Source organism: Trachemys scripta, unplaced genomic scaffold, assembly GCF_013100865.1.
Source record: "Trachemys scripta elegans isolate TJP31775 unplaced genomic scaffold, CAS_Tse_1.0 scaffold_30, whole genome shotgun sequence".
NCBI lineage: Eukaryota > Metazoa > Chordata > Testudines > Emydidae > Trachemys > Trachemys scripta.
This window is the reverse complement of record NW_023260516.1, coordinates 660,388-676,640: the sequence shown is the minus strand read 5'-3', so window position 1 is coordinate 676,640 and position 16,253 is coordinate 660,388. Positions and strand designations below refer to the sequence as shown.

The 16,253-nt window shown below is 56.9% G+C and overlaps 1 protein-coding gene across 1 annotated transcript; it reads right to left on the bottom strand.

The window, feature by feature from the left end:
- Positions 1 to 687: 687 nt before the first annotated feature.
- Positions 688 to 16,044, bottom strand: LOC117870506 (leukocyte immunoglobulin-like receptor subfamily A member 5). The gene is made up of 6 exons (XM_034757693.1): positions 15,852 to 16,044; positions 8,065 to 8,349; positions 7,235 to 7,525; positions 4,108 to 4,389; positions 2,800 to 2,913; positions 688 to 1,067 (listed from the first exon to the last, which is right to left on the bottom strand). Exons 1-6 carry the CDS (start codon positions 16,042 to 16,044, stop codon positions 958 to 960), a joined length of 1,275 nt encoding a protein of 424 aa, XP_034613584.1. The 3' UTR covers positions 688 to 957.
- Positions 16,045 to 16,253: the final 209 nt, after the last annotated feature.

The window sequence follows — 16,253 nt, the reverse complement described above, 5'->3', positions numbered from 1 at the left end:
TAGCATATTTTCATAAATTCATACAGAGGCAACGTCACAGGGACGAGGTGAGCTGGGACGCAAGGTGGGACGGGGGCGGAGAGAGACAGTTCAGCCCCTCGTGGGGGTTTTACCAATGTCTCTTTTTAAGGAACCCAACGAGGGGGAAGTGGGCGGCCTAGTCCTTCCCCGGCATTATTTTGCCCCCCAATTAGGCCCAAAGTCCCTCCTGCTAATTTGGGGCTATTAACTCCTGGTTCCAGCTTCTGTTTCCCCCCAGCGTGATGTCAACAGTCGTGGGACTGTAGCCAGGGGGCTTTTCGGGTCAGACCAACTCACCATCTGTGGCTGGTTCTCTCGGCCGGGTTACAACATTCAGCATCGTCCCCAATTTCCCCTGGTTCTTCGGGGCCTTGGCACAGCTGGGAACTGCCCATGGGTTTAACATGTGAGCTCGCAGACGGGCCGCTTCGCAGGCCCAACAGCTACCACAGTGCGAACGACCCCCAGGCGGCGCAGAGCATGACCCGGAGACCACGGGTATGGATGGTGCTGCCCACAAGCCATGGCCCCTAGGGCGTCTCTTGTCCCAATGGCTCCAGCCACCTTGTAGGGCCCAGAACTCTCCCCTAGGGCGACCCGTGTCCCGACGGCCCCATCACCTTGTAGGGTGCGGAGCTAGGGCACCCCATGGAGCAGGTTCCCCATCCCGCTGCCATTAGCTATTTCTGCCACCCCCAGACAGAGCCCCTGGCACAGCCCCTCCCCAGCCCCACGCTAAGCTGGGCCTGTCCAGACGCCCTGGGGGCCAGTCAGCAGGGCCGGCTCAGACGTGTTCGGCTGCACTGGTCCTTCCGGCTCCATCCTGATGACGCAGCGTCATGAGCGCAGGATGACGGTGACCCCCACTGCCCTTCCCCCACGCTGGGGCAGCCAGGCTGGAGTAGGGAGGAGGCTTTTGAAAGGGGGTCACCTCACCTAGTGTCCGCCCCTCCTCCATCTGTGGGCAGCCTCGGCCAGCATCAGCGCCAGGGCCAGCAGGACCCCGGCACCCAGGGCCAGGCGGACGATGTTGCCCCGAGTGTAATCTGGGGGTGACAAAGAGGGAGGGGGAAATCAGCAGCTGCTGCCAGGGGGTGGGGCAGGTAACCTTCCCCATTTTTACTTATTTACTTATGAGTTGCTGTTTAATAAATTGTACATGCTCTGAACTCTATGTACTGATCAGTGGGTCAGGGAAGCATCCGGTGCAAAGAGAGTGCCCTGGAGTGGGGACACCCTTGCCCCTGTCATAAGTGACCACGACAAGACTGGGGGGTGGAGCCCCCAGGGATCCACGGCTCAGCCTTGCCAGGGTTACGAGGACTCTGCCGCATGGGAGGGAGGAAGGGGAGCCCTCGAGGTCAGGCAGGCCTCTGGGTAAAGGGAGTGGGAGCGAGGACTCAGATCCTTTCACTCGCCAATCCCACCGGGGCGTGTATAAGCAGGAAAGTTCCCCACAATAGCGGGACCATTCCCCCGCTTACACTAGGGGTGGGGTCAGCGGCCGCCCTGCCCGTCCGTCCAGCGAGTGAAATGAACCGGTTCCTCCCCCCAAAGCCCGGCTGTTCTGGAAACAAGCGGCTCTGCTCCGCTGACTCCCAAAGGAGCGAGACTTGGAGCCGGTCTGACTCCGACTATTGGCTGCGGTCGCTCAGCCCCCGTTTCAATAAAGAGGCTGGGTTTGATTCCTTTTCCGTGGGTTTAACCCGAAAGCTTTTCCTTTGAACGGCTGCTGCTGGGGGTTTGCCCAGGAGCCGAGTAGAACCAGGGGCTCAGTTTGAAATGAGCCCTGGCCCCCGGCCTGTGTAACGCTGGCGAGGGAGAGAGTTTCCAACCCCCTGAGCCCTCTGGGCCTGTGAGACCCTCTGCAAAGAGCAGCAGGGTACGGAGTTTGGAGAGCAGGTCGAGGGTGGGGGGAGGGATTAGAGGGGAGATGGGCTGAGATCAGGGAGGGAGTGGGGACAGGAATTGGAGGAGAGACAGAAAAGGGGCATGTGGGTGGGTAGAGAAGGGGCAACGGTACCGGTGTTTGAGGGGAGATGGGAGAGCGGGAAGAGGTGGAAGGGGAATGAGGGCGAGCGGGACGGGGGCATGGGGACAATCTCCCCCCTCACAGAGTCGGGGTCAGCAGATGGGGTGTGTGTGGGGTGAACCTCAGGCCCCATGCATGTGAAGCCAACTGGGCCCGGATCCTGCAGCCCAACCCCCAACCTGCTCGGGTCCTGCCCCTGTCCTGGGAATTTCTCAGGAGCTTCAGCTCACTTCTGCGTAGGAATCATATGGGTGGGGGGATGGCAGGGGAGGGGGCTTCTGGCCGGGGAGGATGCTTTGAGATCATTGGGAGAACCATTCACTGCTGAAGTGATCCGTAGCAGAAGATGTAACAGTGCTATCATTGCAACCACCACCATTAGGTTCCAGAGTTAACATCAACAGTGTGTCACTCTGAATCAGTGGGTTCAAGTGTTAACACCATGTCTATCTGGACTGATAGGTTCCAGGGTTAATGCCCAACTGGGCAGCACCCCAGCTAAGGGGGAGCCCTGCTTCTGTTCGCCTCAGCTGTCTGAGAGTTAGGCAGACAGACGGGATACACAGAGCCATTATCCCTGGCTCTCCAAGCCAATCTGGCATCTGTCTAGTAACACCCCCCCAGTCTATGAAATGAGTCTGGGGGTGAAGTTTCAGATGGGGCATTCGCTGTGGGGATCTGCCCCCATCCCCTCCAGCCAGCCCTTAGTGGCTCCCCCCGGGGGTGGCTCCTTGGGCTGCACAAACCTCGTTTGTGGGGGGTTGATGTCGACTTCCTGCCCTCAGCCCTGGTACCTGGCCCCGCATTGCCTGGGTGGGGGGGAGCCAGCGTCATTCCCGGCTCACTCGTGTCTGTTGCCCCTGCAGGAATAGAACCAGTATCTGTCAGGAGCAGGGCCAGGGGGTGAGAAAACTGGAGCCCTGGTGTCTGTAGTTAGTTATACATGGAACCTCTCCTCCCCCAATCGGCAATGGTGGTTCTTCCTCGGCCTGAGCCGGGGTCCCTGGGGAGAGGACGGGACTCAATGCCCCTGGATCCCAGAACGGGGAGGGTCGGCCCAGCGAGACCCTGAGCGCAGATACAGCCCCTGCCTGGCTTCATGGAAACCGGAACCAAAATCATTATTACCTAGTATTAATTACCAGGTGCCCCTGTCGTGGGCCAGCTCCCCCGTGTGCTTGGAGCTGTACAGACACATGGCACAGAGACGGTCCCTGCCCCAGCCAAGTCTCATTCACAACTGCGGAGCAGGTCTGGGTGTGGCTGTTCCTATGTTAGAGGAACGTCCCTGTGTCTATAGAGCTACAGGGGAGCTTGTCTGCCAACCGCGGCTGTATCAAACCAGGGGGCACTAATTCCGACAGCCCCGACTCTCTCTGAGATCACCACTGGGGGTTGGGAACCACACGGGATTCGTCATTTCGGGTCCAGTTTTCATGTAGACAAGGTCTTATTCCATCTTCCTATCCGTCACCAGACAAGCTCCCATCTGTCCACCGCCTACGTTCCAAAGGACCCATATTCCCCACCGACCCATGGCCGGCCATCCCCACTGACCCATGGCCATCCATCCCCATGGATCTATCCATCACCCTCTATCTAGAATAATTGAATCCATCAGTTCTGTCTACAGGGACCATCCCCCTCCAAACGTCCTGAATGGCCCATGGGCGTCTGAGTGGGGAGCCCTGTTCCCTGGGCGATGAATTGTTCCATTTCTCCCGTTCACTTTCTCCCTCTGGCTCCGCCTTTGGGGGATCCGGCTGCTGGGGCCCAACTCAGTCGGATCCCTCTGTGGAATGAAAATGAGCATTGGCTGGGACGGGGGAAGGAGGGAACCGAGCACCCAGCCATCAGCCCTGAAACGCCAGCGGCTGCTGCTGCCCCCTGGCTGGGGAACCCCCCAGTGACTCCGTCCCCGTTCCTCATTTGGGCGTCACCTCAGCTGGGCTCAGGGCAGAGCCTGGCTCTGAGAATCCCAAAGGGGCCAAGACCCCCTGAAGGTCCGGCTGGGTATGGGGCTGGGAGCGGGGATGCTGAGCCGGGCCCCTGACCTGCTACCACCAGCTCCACAGGGTCGCTGGGCTCCGACCAGATGGGTGGGTCCCACTTGGTGCTGTATTGGCAGCTGTAATTCCCTGCGTCTCCCTGGCTCACAATGCGGATGGGAAACGCAGCCACGTCCCCCATGGGGTCCATCACACGCCGCGCGTCCGGGTCTCCAGCTTTACTCAGAAGGAACCTCGCTCCCCGACACCAACACTCACACCAGATGGTCACGGCTCCCCCCGGGGCGACCTGCCCACTGGGGTACAGGGTGATGTTGGGTTTGGGCTCTGCAGGGAGGAAGAGACAAGCCGTGAGACACAGACCCCAGCACGGTGTCACGGAGTGTGGAGGGACACAAGGCCCTGCACCCCCGGCTTCCTGCGATTCACTATGACTCTCAGCCAGCCAGTAAAGCAGAAGGTTTATTTAGACGACAGGAACACAGTCCAAGACAGGTCTTGCAGGCACAGACAACAGGACCCCCCTCAGTTAGGTCCATCTTGGGGTCCCAGGGCACCACAGCCCCCTTGGGAGGTCAAAGCCCCGTCTGCCTCCCAGCCATGTCACCAGCCAGCTCTCAACTCTCTCCCACAGCCTTTGTTCAGTTTCCCCGGCAAAGGTGTCACCTGGCATCTAACCCCTTGCTGGGTTCTCATGTTACATGCTCAGGTATTCTCCCTCCGCAGGTCTCCCATCCCCCAATGCAGACCATCCTAGCCACACTCCCCTGTCAGCATTCAAAGACCACAGTAAGAACAATCCCAGTTCATCACACACGGTCACTGCGCCCCGTCCCCACAGCCCAGCCCCAGTGACGAGGCCTATACAGGGGCCTGCAGGGAGAGGGTCTTCTGGATGCTTTTCCCCCGAATCCAAGACCAAGAGAGCTGGGCTAGTGACACAAGAGGCACAGGGCCCCCCACCACTCAGCAGGGCAACAGTGCGGATCCATCTGCAAGGAGCCCGTGGAGAGGTGGCTGGGGCAGGGCAAGGAGAGGCCGAGGGGACCTACAGGCCAATTGCGTTTTATCTCCATCAGCTGGGGAAGGAGAAATCAGTTCAGTGGGGAATGATCACAAGTGAATCAGAGTTCGCTGGTGTAGCAGGAACTGCTGGGTCGGGTCACACTGGGAACTATTGCTGAGCTCGCCTGGACAGTAACTGCCATTGGCTGAATTCAACCCACTTCCTGGGCAACAATTTACATTCCTGGAGCACCAGGATCTGGCGTTAGAACGTCCAAGGCACTAGGCCAGAACCCACCACTCTACGTTCCCTTCGTGGCTTCTCTGTCCTTAGGCTGGTTTGTTGTATCTTGAGCCATCCCCTTGCGCCGTCTCGGTTTGCTGTTCCAGATACCTGCAGCTATTTCTCCAGGCGATGGGTCGGCTTCTCAATCGAACAACTGTCCCTCCGCTGCTTTATCTAGAGTCCCTTTGCTCTCGGACAACTTTTCCCTTCCTGGCGCTGCACCTGAAGGTGCTGGGTGGACGTTTTGTCCGTACTATTTGCTTTACTGTCACTACAGCTCACTTCCTCCTCATTTCTCCAGCCCGTTTCTCTTTGCTCACAGCTGGTTTCTGTCACATTTCATTCGTGCTGTGACGAACTGGGACTGTTCTTGCTGGGGTGTGGGAATGCTGACAGGGGAGTGTGACTAGGATGGTCTGCATCGGAGGATGGGAGTCGGCCCGAGGGAACATACCTGAGCTTGTAACATGAGAACCCAGGAGGGGGTTGGAGGTCAGGTGACTCCGGGGCCCGGGAAACTGAAAAAGGCTGTGGGAGGGGTCGCTGAGAGCAGAGTGCTGGAAGCAGGCTGGAGAGATGGCTGGGAGGCAGAGATGGCTCTGACCCCCCAAGGGGGGTGGGCTGGCATGCCCTGGGACCCCAAGCTGGACCTAACTGAGGGGGGGCCCTGTTGTCTGTGCCTGCAAGACCTGTCTTGGACTGTATTCCTGTCATCCAAATAAACCTTCTGCTTTACTGGCTGGCTGAGAGTCATGGTGAATCACAGGAAGCCGGGGGTGCAGGGCCCTGAGTCCCCCAATACTCCGTGACACGTGCTTTACTTCTCCTGCGGTTTTCTAATAATTTCTTTGGTAACTGAGAGACTCTTTTTAATTCGTGTTTCACTGCCCGGTTCTTCCTCTAACTTTCCCGCTCATGCCTCTGTCTTTCCTCTGTCTGCCTCCTCCTGTTCCTGCCATCTCTGTCCCTTCTCAACGGGACTTTCTCCCTGCCAGCTCCCTGCCTGGCCCCTTCGATAACACAGCTCGGCCACCGGGTCCCTTTTCATTGTCTCCTGCTCGCTGGGTCCCTGCATTGCTGGTGCCGGTTGTTACCTCGCTGGCGGCTGGTGTCTCTCCTGACGCTGGGCAGCCTCCCTCCAAACTCTACCAGCCATTTCCACCAGGAGCGCTCGGGGTGGAGCTGCTGGCTGCTGTCCCCGGCTGTTTTCTTTCTCTCCCCATCACAAAAAAATCCCGCCCCAGGCTCGAGCTCCCCCCACTTCTGCTGCCCGGGAATCCTTGGGGGTCTCCCCACAGCTGTTGTTTCCAGGCTGCTTCTGAGCAGCCAACGTGATCAGCTCCCACTGCTCTTTAACCCGACAGCCCCCAGCCCCGGTGGGCATCACACAGCCAGCCCTGGAATGCAGGCACAGGCTGGGGGCGGGGCCGGCTGGGCAGCCCCTGGGCCCCAATTCCTCTGTGCGCCCCCAGAGTGGGGAAGGCTGGGGCAGGATGCCCCCTCCCTCGGCCCCGAACCTCCAGCAGCTGCTGCTGCCCCTTGCTGTGGAACCCACCAGTGATTCCGTCCCTACCCCCATCTGGGCGTCCCCTCTGCTGGGTCCAGGGCTCAGGGCCGAGCCTGGTTCTCAGCCTCCCATTGGCGCAGAGACCCCCTGATCAGGGGCATGAACAGGAATAAAAATGTAGCCGCGTTTGGAGGGGCACTTTGTGTGCCCCCCGCAGCCAGAGGAGCTGGCTCTGCTCCCTGGAGGAGTTCTGATTTCCAGCCCCACTGATTTGGGGGACCCCTGCGCCTGCTTCCCCCTTGCACATGCCCCTGCTCCTGAGGGTCCGGCTGGGTGTGGGGTGGGGAGCGGGGATACTGAGCCGGGCCCCTCACCTGCTACCACCAGCTCCACGGGGTCGCTGGGATGCGACCAGATGAATGGGTACAATTTGGAGCAATAATAGCAGCTGTAGTGCCCTCCGTCTCTCCGGCTCACGTTGCGAATGGGAAACTCAGCCAGGTCCCCAGCAGGCTCCATGTCCTGCATCACGTTTGGGTTCCCATCTTTGTACAGAAGGAACCTCACATTCTGGTACAGACCCCGACACCGGACGGTCACGGCTCCTCCCAGGGCAACACCCCAGCTGGGGCGCAGGGAGATGGAGGGTTTGGGGTAGCTGAGCTCTGCAGTGAAAAGGAGACAGGCCATGAGACAGACCCCGACACAGTCACTGCACCCCGTCCTCGCCGCATGGTCCCAAACACGGGGTCCCTGGGAGAAAACCCAGCCAGAGGAACCTCTCTGAGATCCCAGAGATTCCTGGGAGCTACGACCAAAACTGCTTAAAATCCAGAGCACCCTTCTGTACCCGTCTCTCTACTTAATGGGGCCCAGCAGCCTGGGAGCCAGGACTCCTGGGTTCTATCCCCGGCTCTGGGAGGGGAGTGGGGTCTAGTGGTTAGATTGGGAGGGGGCTGGGAGTCAGAGGTGCTGGGTGCTGCACAGACACAGTGAGAAAAAGCCCCTGCCCTAAAGCCAAGTCCTGATGGTCTAACCAGACTCATGGTGCAGGAATGATGATTATCCCCCATTCATACAAGAGGAAATGAGGCAGAGGCAGGTTTAGTGACACCCCAAGGAGTGTCCCATCTGCCCAGAGACCCCCATGATGGTCTGGCTGGGTGTGGGGCTGGGAGCAGGGACACTGAGCCGGGCCCCTCACCTACTACAATGATCCGCACCATCTCACTGGGATACGACCACTTGGGTGGCTCCGATCTGGAGCGAGATCGGCAGCTGTAGACCCCTCCGTCTTCCAGTCTGGCGCTGGGGATGGTGAATTCACCCCCGTCCCCAGCAGCATCCAGCTCCCGGATTTCGATTCCACCTTTATACAGAAATAACCTCCTGGCCTCGCACTGACACTGACAGCGGATGGTGACGGCTGCCCCCGGGGCGATCACCCCGCTGGGGCTGACGGAGATGGAGGGTTTGGTCTCAGGGAGCTCTGCGTTCACACACAAACAGGAGTGAGATGGGGAGACACAAACCCCTCCCCGTGTGTCTGTAACCTGCCCTTAGTGCCCAGCCCCAGGGACAGTGCCAAGGCTAACAGACACCTCACTGCATCTACACAGGGCCGGCTCCAGGCACCAGTGGAGGAAACGTGCCTGGGGCGGCGCATGCTAAGGGGCGGCATTCCAGCCATTCTTGGGGCGGCACAGTCCGGGCAGCTTTTTTTTGTTTTATTTTTTTGCTTGGGGTGGCAAAAATGGTAGAGCCAGGCCTGCATCTACAGGGAATCTGTGGGTTGGGTCCTGATCTCAGCCCCCCGGGGTCAATCCGGAGTCACCCCCTGACTGCATTAGGGGCAGGGCTGGGTTCTGATCTCAGCCTACCAGTGGGGTGACCATATTTCCCTCTGCTGAATATGGGACACCTGGTAAAATCACTCATATTCACGTGAGTTCAACGGCAATAAATCAGAACTACGCAGTACAAACATACAAATTAACACAGGGTCACATGCCCCCCTCCCCAGTTTTCTGCCAGGGTTCACACCAGAATGTGGCCAGCAGCAGCCTCTTGGCCCTGTGTGGGAGGGAAGGGACGAGAGCTGCTTCCAGCCACGGGGAGGAGCTGGGCAGGGCGGGGAAGGGCTGACCTGGCTCATGTCTTTGCTGAGCTCATCTCTCCCCCTCTCCCCCAGGGATGGAAGCAGCTTGTCCCTTCCTGCCCGCACAGTGTGGAAAGGCAGCGAACACCCCCAGGCTGCTGCTGGCCATCGACATAACCCAGCCGCCTCCTGTCCCCCAGCTACTGCGTGGGCAGGAAGGGGTTAAGCCCTAAGGCTGCATTGTGCCCCAGGGCCCAGGGAACCTGACTGCAGGGGCCTCAGTGACCCTGGCCAGGGGGGGGGCTCAGCAGGGGAGGGTGCCAAGAGGATGAAGCAGCCCTGTGCTCCCTGGGGGCAGGACCCAGGGCGAGGAATTGTGGGGTGAAGAGGGTGCTAAGCCCCTGCCCGGGGGCCTGCAGTGGAGACTGCTGGTTTGGGATGTAAATAGTCCTGAGTACTAAAGTTTCCCCTGCCCCACAGATACTCACGTCCGGACACCCCGTGCTGCCCGGCCAGCCAGCAGCCTGGAGAGGAGACAGGTCATTAGGGACCAGATCCTACACCCTGGTCTCAGACCCTCCCCATGGGCACATGCCATAGTCACATACCCCACCCCCGCATGGACACATGTCCTGGTCTCAGATCCCCCCACTCCATGGACACAGACCCTGGTCTAAGATCCCCGCCCACATGGGCACACGCCCTGGTCTCAAATTCTCCTAATAGGCACAAGCCCTGGCTGTCTCCGATACTCACCAAGGAAGAGGATCATGAGAGCAGATGCCATGATGGGGGCAACAAAGGGACCCTCAGTGCTGCCTCCAAGACACAGGTGCCCAGCTCCACCGAGCCCCAAATAAGGAACTCATCTGATGGCTCCAGCTGCAGGAAGTCGACGTTGTCTCATCTCTTCCTGCGTCCATCACACCTTGTCTTTAATCTTCAAGCGAAATCTACTGCGGTCAAAGTAAGCAGAAGGCTTTGCAAAACTGGCCAAGTGTCATGCAGCTCACAGCTTGTTTGTGTCTCTGTGGAGAGGGGGACATGTCCCCCTCAACGTACCCTGCAGCCTTGAGGAAGGTGCATCAGGCTGAGAGCAGGCGACCATGAGGTCTGGTCTTCAATCTTCCACTGACCACGATTTCCATGAAAATACCCTCTCCTTTTCATTCTGGGTTCAAGCCCGGCTGATGACCCATGTAGGTAAAGTTAATATGTTATCATACAATTAAAGGCGGGTGTCATAATGGAGCTGCAGGAGGGGGTGGAGACAAGGTCATTCAGGAAACCATAACTATGGTGTTTCCTGGTGCTGGAGGGTTTGACTCTGCAGCCCTCCCTCTCAGCTAGGGTAACCAGATAGCAAGTATGAAAAATCGGGACAAGGGCTGGGGGTAATAGACACCTAATATAAGAAAAAGCCCTGAATATTGGGACTGTCCCTATAAAATCGTGAAATTTGGTCACCCTACTCTGAGCCTGCAAACCTGCCCATGTGCAACATGAGCCGTGGCACCGTGTGAGGAGCGGGCGTGATGGGGGACGCCTGGGTTTGCCGCCCCTTGCACCATAGCTGAGCGGTGATGCTGGGTTTACTCTGTAATGCCTGGTTCTAAGGGGCTTTTCTCAGCGTGTGAATTAAATCAACCCGGTTTAAAAGAAAATCAGAGAAAGAGAAATTCTATCCCTGCCCCCCAATGGGTCACCAGCTGGGAGAGACCCAGGGACCTTCTAATGCCCCCGCAGAGACCCTGCCCCCGAGCTGGAGGAGACACTGTCAGTGGTTATGTGGCCAGGCCCCTAGAGAGGGACGTGACACAGGCTTTGTTTATATGCCATTGGCTAGAGGGCAGCAGAAAGCTGGGAGTCAGGGGGCTCTATTCCCGGCTCCGGGAGGGGAGTGGGGTCTAATGGTTAGAGTAGGGGGCTGGGAGCCAGGACCCAGGTGTTGATGGTCGCACCATCGCCCGTCCGTTCTCACCCAGTGCTGGGTAACGCTGGAGGAACCGTGACTCAGGAGCAGCGTTAGAAGACGGTTCAGGAGCCCGTCCGGATGGTCCCAATGGGCTTCTTAAATCCCCCACCCCCCTGCTCACCAGCAGCCCCCCAACTGCCCAGGAGCCTCCCCCCATAACTGCTCTCAGCCCCACGGATCAGGAGGATCACCCAGAATTAACGCCACCAAAACTTTGCTTGGCCCCTGGTCTATCCCCCTTAAAATCCCCCCCTTGCCTGCTCCCTTCACACTCCTCACATGTCCCCCTCACACCTCCATCCCCTGCCCTGTTTTCCCAGCCCCTACCCTCAGTTAAGATGGCCGCCATTTCCTAGTGTTCCCAGTGGGCTTGGTGCCAGGCTGCTCTCTGGGAAATAGTGGCCACATAAGATGGCGGGGTGGGGGCAGGGGAATACGGGGGTGGGAGAATGTGGGTATGGAGAGGCAGGAGCTGCGGGGCAGGGCTGTGACAGGGAAGAGGGGACAATGGAAGATGCCCCCAATATTTGGAGTGTACCTGGGTTCCCCCCATGAGTGTTTCAGGGTGAATCTGCCCCATTGCCAGGGGGGTGACTGGGGGGCATCACCTGCCCCTCGCTTCCCCCCCACCTCCACCACCAGTGCTGCCCCAGCACAGCCTGAGTTTTGGCGGGAAAACAAGTGCCCCCCCAACCACCAACCCCGACTCTGTAATGGGGGAGCCCCTCCCCCCGTGCTTGCCCCATCCCCCCTCCAACCTCTGTCCATCCCCCCTTACGGACCTTGATCCATCTTCCCTCAAAACTCCACCCTCCCCAACCCCATCCCATCTCCCCTCAAATCCCCATCCTCTCTGCCTCTGTCCTGTGTCCCCTCAAACCCCCCAAGCCTGCACCAACCTCAGCCCATCTCCCCTCAGCCCTGTCCCCACTCCAACCCTCGTTCCCCTCTCCCGCTCCCTTCAAACCCACTGTCCTGCCCCCCCCCCACAACTCCCCCAACCTCAGGCTGTCTCACTTCAAATGCCCGTCCCGTCTCCCCTACAACACCCACCCACCTTCTCCCTTTGTGTCTCCCCTCAAATTCCTCTCCCACTCCCTCCCTGATCTCAGCCCATCTCCCCTCTAATCCCTCCCCCCAACCTCATCCTGCCCCCCAAACTCCCGAACCCTGCTGCTCTTTGCACAGGGTCTCACAGGCCCAGAGGGTTCAAGGGGTTTGGAAACTCTCTCCCTCACCAGTGTTACAGAGGCCGGGGGCCGGGGCTTGTTTCAAACCGAGCCCCTGGTTTTACTCGGCTCCTGGGCAAACCCCCAGCAGCAGCCGTTCAAAGGCAAAGCTTTCGGGTTAACCCCACGGACAAGGAATCACACCCGGCCTGTCTACTGAAACGGGGGCTGAGTGACTGCGGCCAACAGCCGGAGTCAGACCGGCTCCAAGTCTCGCTCCCTCGGGAGTCACCGGAGCAGAGCCGCTCATTTCCAAAACAGCCGGGCTTTGGGGGGAGGAACTGGTTCATTTCACTCTCCGGACGGACGGGCAGGGCGGCCGCTGACCCCACCCCTAGTGTAAGGGGGCAAATGGTCCCGCTATTGTGGGGAGCTTTCCTGGCTTATACATGCCCCGGTGGGATTGGCTAGTGAAAGGATCTGAGTCCTTGCTCCCACTCCCTTTACCCAGAGGCCTGCCTGACCTCGAGGGTTCCCCTTCTTCCCTCCCATGCGGCAGAGTCCTCATAACCCCAGCAAGGCTGAGCCGTGGATCCCTTGGGCCTCGACCCCCAGTTTTGTCATGGTCACTTATGACAGGGGCGAGGGTGTCCCCACTCCAGGGCACTCTCTTTGCACCGGATGCTGCCCTGACCCACTGATCAGTACATAGAGTTCAGAGCACGTACAATTTATTAAACAGCAACTCATAAATAATTAAAAATGGAGAAGGTTAAAGGAAACAAGTGACCCCTCCCTGTGTGCACAGAGACACCACAACAGCTGTCTCTGCAAGGGAAAGGAAGTTCACAGTCTGTTTCTCACATGTTCGAGGCCTCTTGCACAGGCCCTGGCCGCGCCGTGGTGATACCACAGGGTGACAATCTGTACCTCAAAGTAGCACCATGGAGCCCCCGTATTAACCACTATGATTATGATAGGTTGGGTACAAAGTGTGACTTGAACATTCATGTCCTGTTGCATTGTATGTGCTATCTTTGTGTGGAAAGTTCTGAAGCATTGCTGTGTGTGCTACTGAAATATGTTGTGAGGTTGAGAGACACCCACAGCAACCTTTCAACTGCAACCTTTCAACAGCCAGACACTGTTAATGGAAAGACTCCATTATCCCAGAGACTGTGTACAATGGAGATTACTTGACCAATGGGGACTGCCTGATCCCTGGGTCAGAGCACAGATCTTTCCAGGAAGCTGGAAAAATATATAAAAAGGGGGAATAGATTCATATAGATTCATAGATTCATAGATTCTAGGACTGGAAGGGACCTCGAGAGGACATCGAGTCCAGTCTCCTGCCCGCATGACAGGACCAAATACTGTCTAGACCATCCCTGATAGACATTTATCTAACCTACTCTTAAATATCTCCAGAGATGGAGATTCCACAACCTCCCGAGGCAATTTATTCCAGTGTTTAACCACCCTGTCAGTTAGGAACTTTTTCCTAATGTCCAACCTAGACCTCCCTTGCTGCAGTTTAAGCCCATTGCTTCTTATTCTATCCTTAGAGGCTAAGGTGAACAAGTTTTCTCCCTCCTCCTTATGACACCCTTTTAGATACCTGAAAACTGCTATCATGTCCCCTCCCAGTCTTCTCTTTTCCAAACTAAACAAACCCAGTTTTTTCAGCCTTCCTTCATAGGTCATGTTCTCAAGACCTTTAATCATTTTTGTTGCTCTTCTCTGGACCCTTTCCAATTTCTCCACATCTTTCTTGAAATGCGGTGCCCAGAACTGGACACAATATTCCAGCTGAGGCCTAACCAGAGCAGAGTAGAGTGGAAGAATGACTTCTCGTGTCTTGCTCACAACACACCTGTTAATACAGCCCAGAATCATGTTTGCATTTTTTGCAACAGCATCACACTGTTGACTCATATTTAGCTTGTGGTCCACTATAACCCCTAGATCCTTTTCTGCCGTATTCCTTCCTAGACAGTCTCTTCCCATTCTGTATGCGTGAAACTGATTTTTTTCTTCCTAAGTGGAGCACTTTGCATTTGTCTTTGTTAAACTTCATCCTGTTTAACTCATACCATTTCTCCAATTTGTCCAGATCATTTTGAATTATGACCCTGTCCTCCAAAGCAGTTGCAATCCCTCCCAGTTTGGTATCATCCGCAAACTTAATAAGCGTACTTTCTATGCCAATATCTAAGTCGTTAATGAAGATATTGAACAGATCCAGTCCCAAAACAGACCCCTGCGGAACCCCACTCGTTATGCCTTTCCAGCAGGATTGGGAACCATTAATAACAACTCTCTGAGTACGGTTATCCAGCCAGTTATGCACCCATCTTTTAGTAGCCCCATCTAAATTGTATTTGCCTAGTTTATCGATAAGAATATCATGTGAGACTGTATCAAATGCCTTACTAAAGTCTAGGTATACCACATCCAAAGCTTCTCCCTTATCCACAAGACTTTTGATCCTATCAAATAAAGCTTGGTTTGACATGATTTGTTCTTTACAAATCCATGCTGGCTGTTCCTTATCAGCTTACCACCTTTCAAGTGTTTACAGATGATTTCCTTAATTACTTGCTCCATTATCTTCCCTGGCACAGAAGTTGAACTAACTGGTCTGTAGTTTCCTGGGTTGTTTTTATTTCCCTTTTTATAGATGGGCACTATATTTGCCCTTTTCCAGTCTTCTGGAATCTCTCCCGTCTCCCATGATTTTCCAAAGATAATAGCTAGATCCCCCCTCCCTCATTCCCCAATGGTGTCAGCAGGGGAGGGGCTCTGGCTGCTGGAGGCCAATGGGAGCGGCTCAATCAGGCCCAGCTGCCCAATCAGCCACGCCACACTCTGCATTGAAGGGAGGGAGGGAGAGGAGGGGGGAAAATCCCGGACCTTTTAACCTTATTACCAGTTCCTCCCGGACGGCTATTTAAAGATGAAAAAGTCAGACATGTCTGGGGAAATATGGATGGATGGTAACCCTATCTGAACATCCCATCGGCCCAGAGACACCCTGTGCGTCTGGCAGGCTGTAGGGCTGGGAGTGGGGATGCCAAGCTGGACCTCTCACCTGATACAACAATCCACATGTAATCACTGAGATCCGACAACTACAACAATCCGTGATCTGATCACCCTAGTTCTGAGTTTCAGCTCATATCAAGACAGCTAGTCCTCCATGCCATCTCTGTCACTTCTGAATCGGACTTTCTCCCTGCCAGTTCTGTGCCTGGTGCCCTTCGATGACACAGCTCAGCCACCGGGTCCTTTTCCACTGGCTCCCCACTTGCTGGGTCCCTTCATTTCTGGTCCCGGTTGCTACCTTGTTGGCTGCTGGTGTCTCTCTCCAGGGACTGGACAGCCTCCCTCCAAACTCTACCAGCCCTTTCCACCGGGAGCGCTCTGGGCCGTAGGGAGCTGCTGTCTGCTATCCCATCTGTTTTCTTTCTCACTCTATTTCAGCTGCCCAGGAATCCTTGGGGTTCTCTCCACTGCAGCTGTCTTGTGGCTGTTGAAGAGTAATCCCCCCTCCCTCAGCCCCAAATCTCAGCTGCTGATTCTTATCCCAGCTGGGAACCCCCCAATGACTCCGTCCCCACTCCCCAGCCAGGTGTCCCCTCTGCTGGGCCCAGGGCTCAGAGCAGAGCCTGCTCTGAGAGCCGAGATCCCCTGAGGGTCTGGCTGGGTCTGGGGCTGGGAGTGGGGATGTCGAACTGGGCCCGAACCTGCTACCACCAGCTCCACGGGGTTGCTGGGCTCTGACCAGATGGGTTGGTTCAAATTGATGCTATATCGGCAGCTGTAGTTCCCTGAGTCTCTCTGGCTCACACGGCGGATGGGAAACTCAGCCACGTCCCCAGCCAGCTCCACATCCTGCAGCGCGTTCGGGTCTCCAAGTTTGCACAAAAGGAACCTCATGTTGTGGTGCCGACCCCAACACCGGATGGTCACAGCTCCCCCCAGGTCCACCTCCCTGTTAGGGCTCAGGGAGATGGAGGGTTTGGGGAAGCTGAGCTCTGCAGTGAGAAGGAGACAGGCTGTGAGACAGACCCCAGCACAGTCACCGCGCCCCCTCCTCGCCGTACAGAGATGGGGCTCTGGGAGAAAACACAGCCAGAAGAACCTCT

Bases quoted from the DNA above. Each gene is read 5' to 3' on its own strand.
- LOC117870506 (XM_034757693.1), bottom strand. From the start codon at position 16,044: ATGAGGTTCCTTTTGTGCAAACTTGGAGACCCGAACGCGCTGCAGGAT. The intron at 7,526-8,064 runs GTGAGGGGCCCG...TTTTCACTGCAG, and splicing joins GGTGCGGATCATTGTAGTAG to AGCTCAGCTACCCCAAACCC. The intron at 4,390-7,234 runs GTGAGGGGCCCG...TCCTCCCTGCAG, and splicing joins CGTGGAGCTGGTGGTAGCAG to AGCCCAAACCCAACATCACC.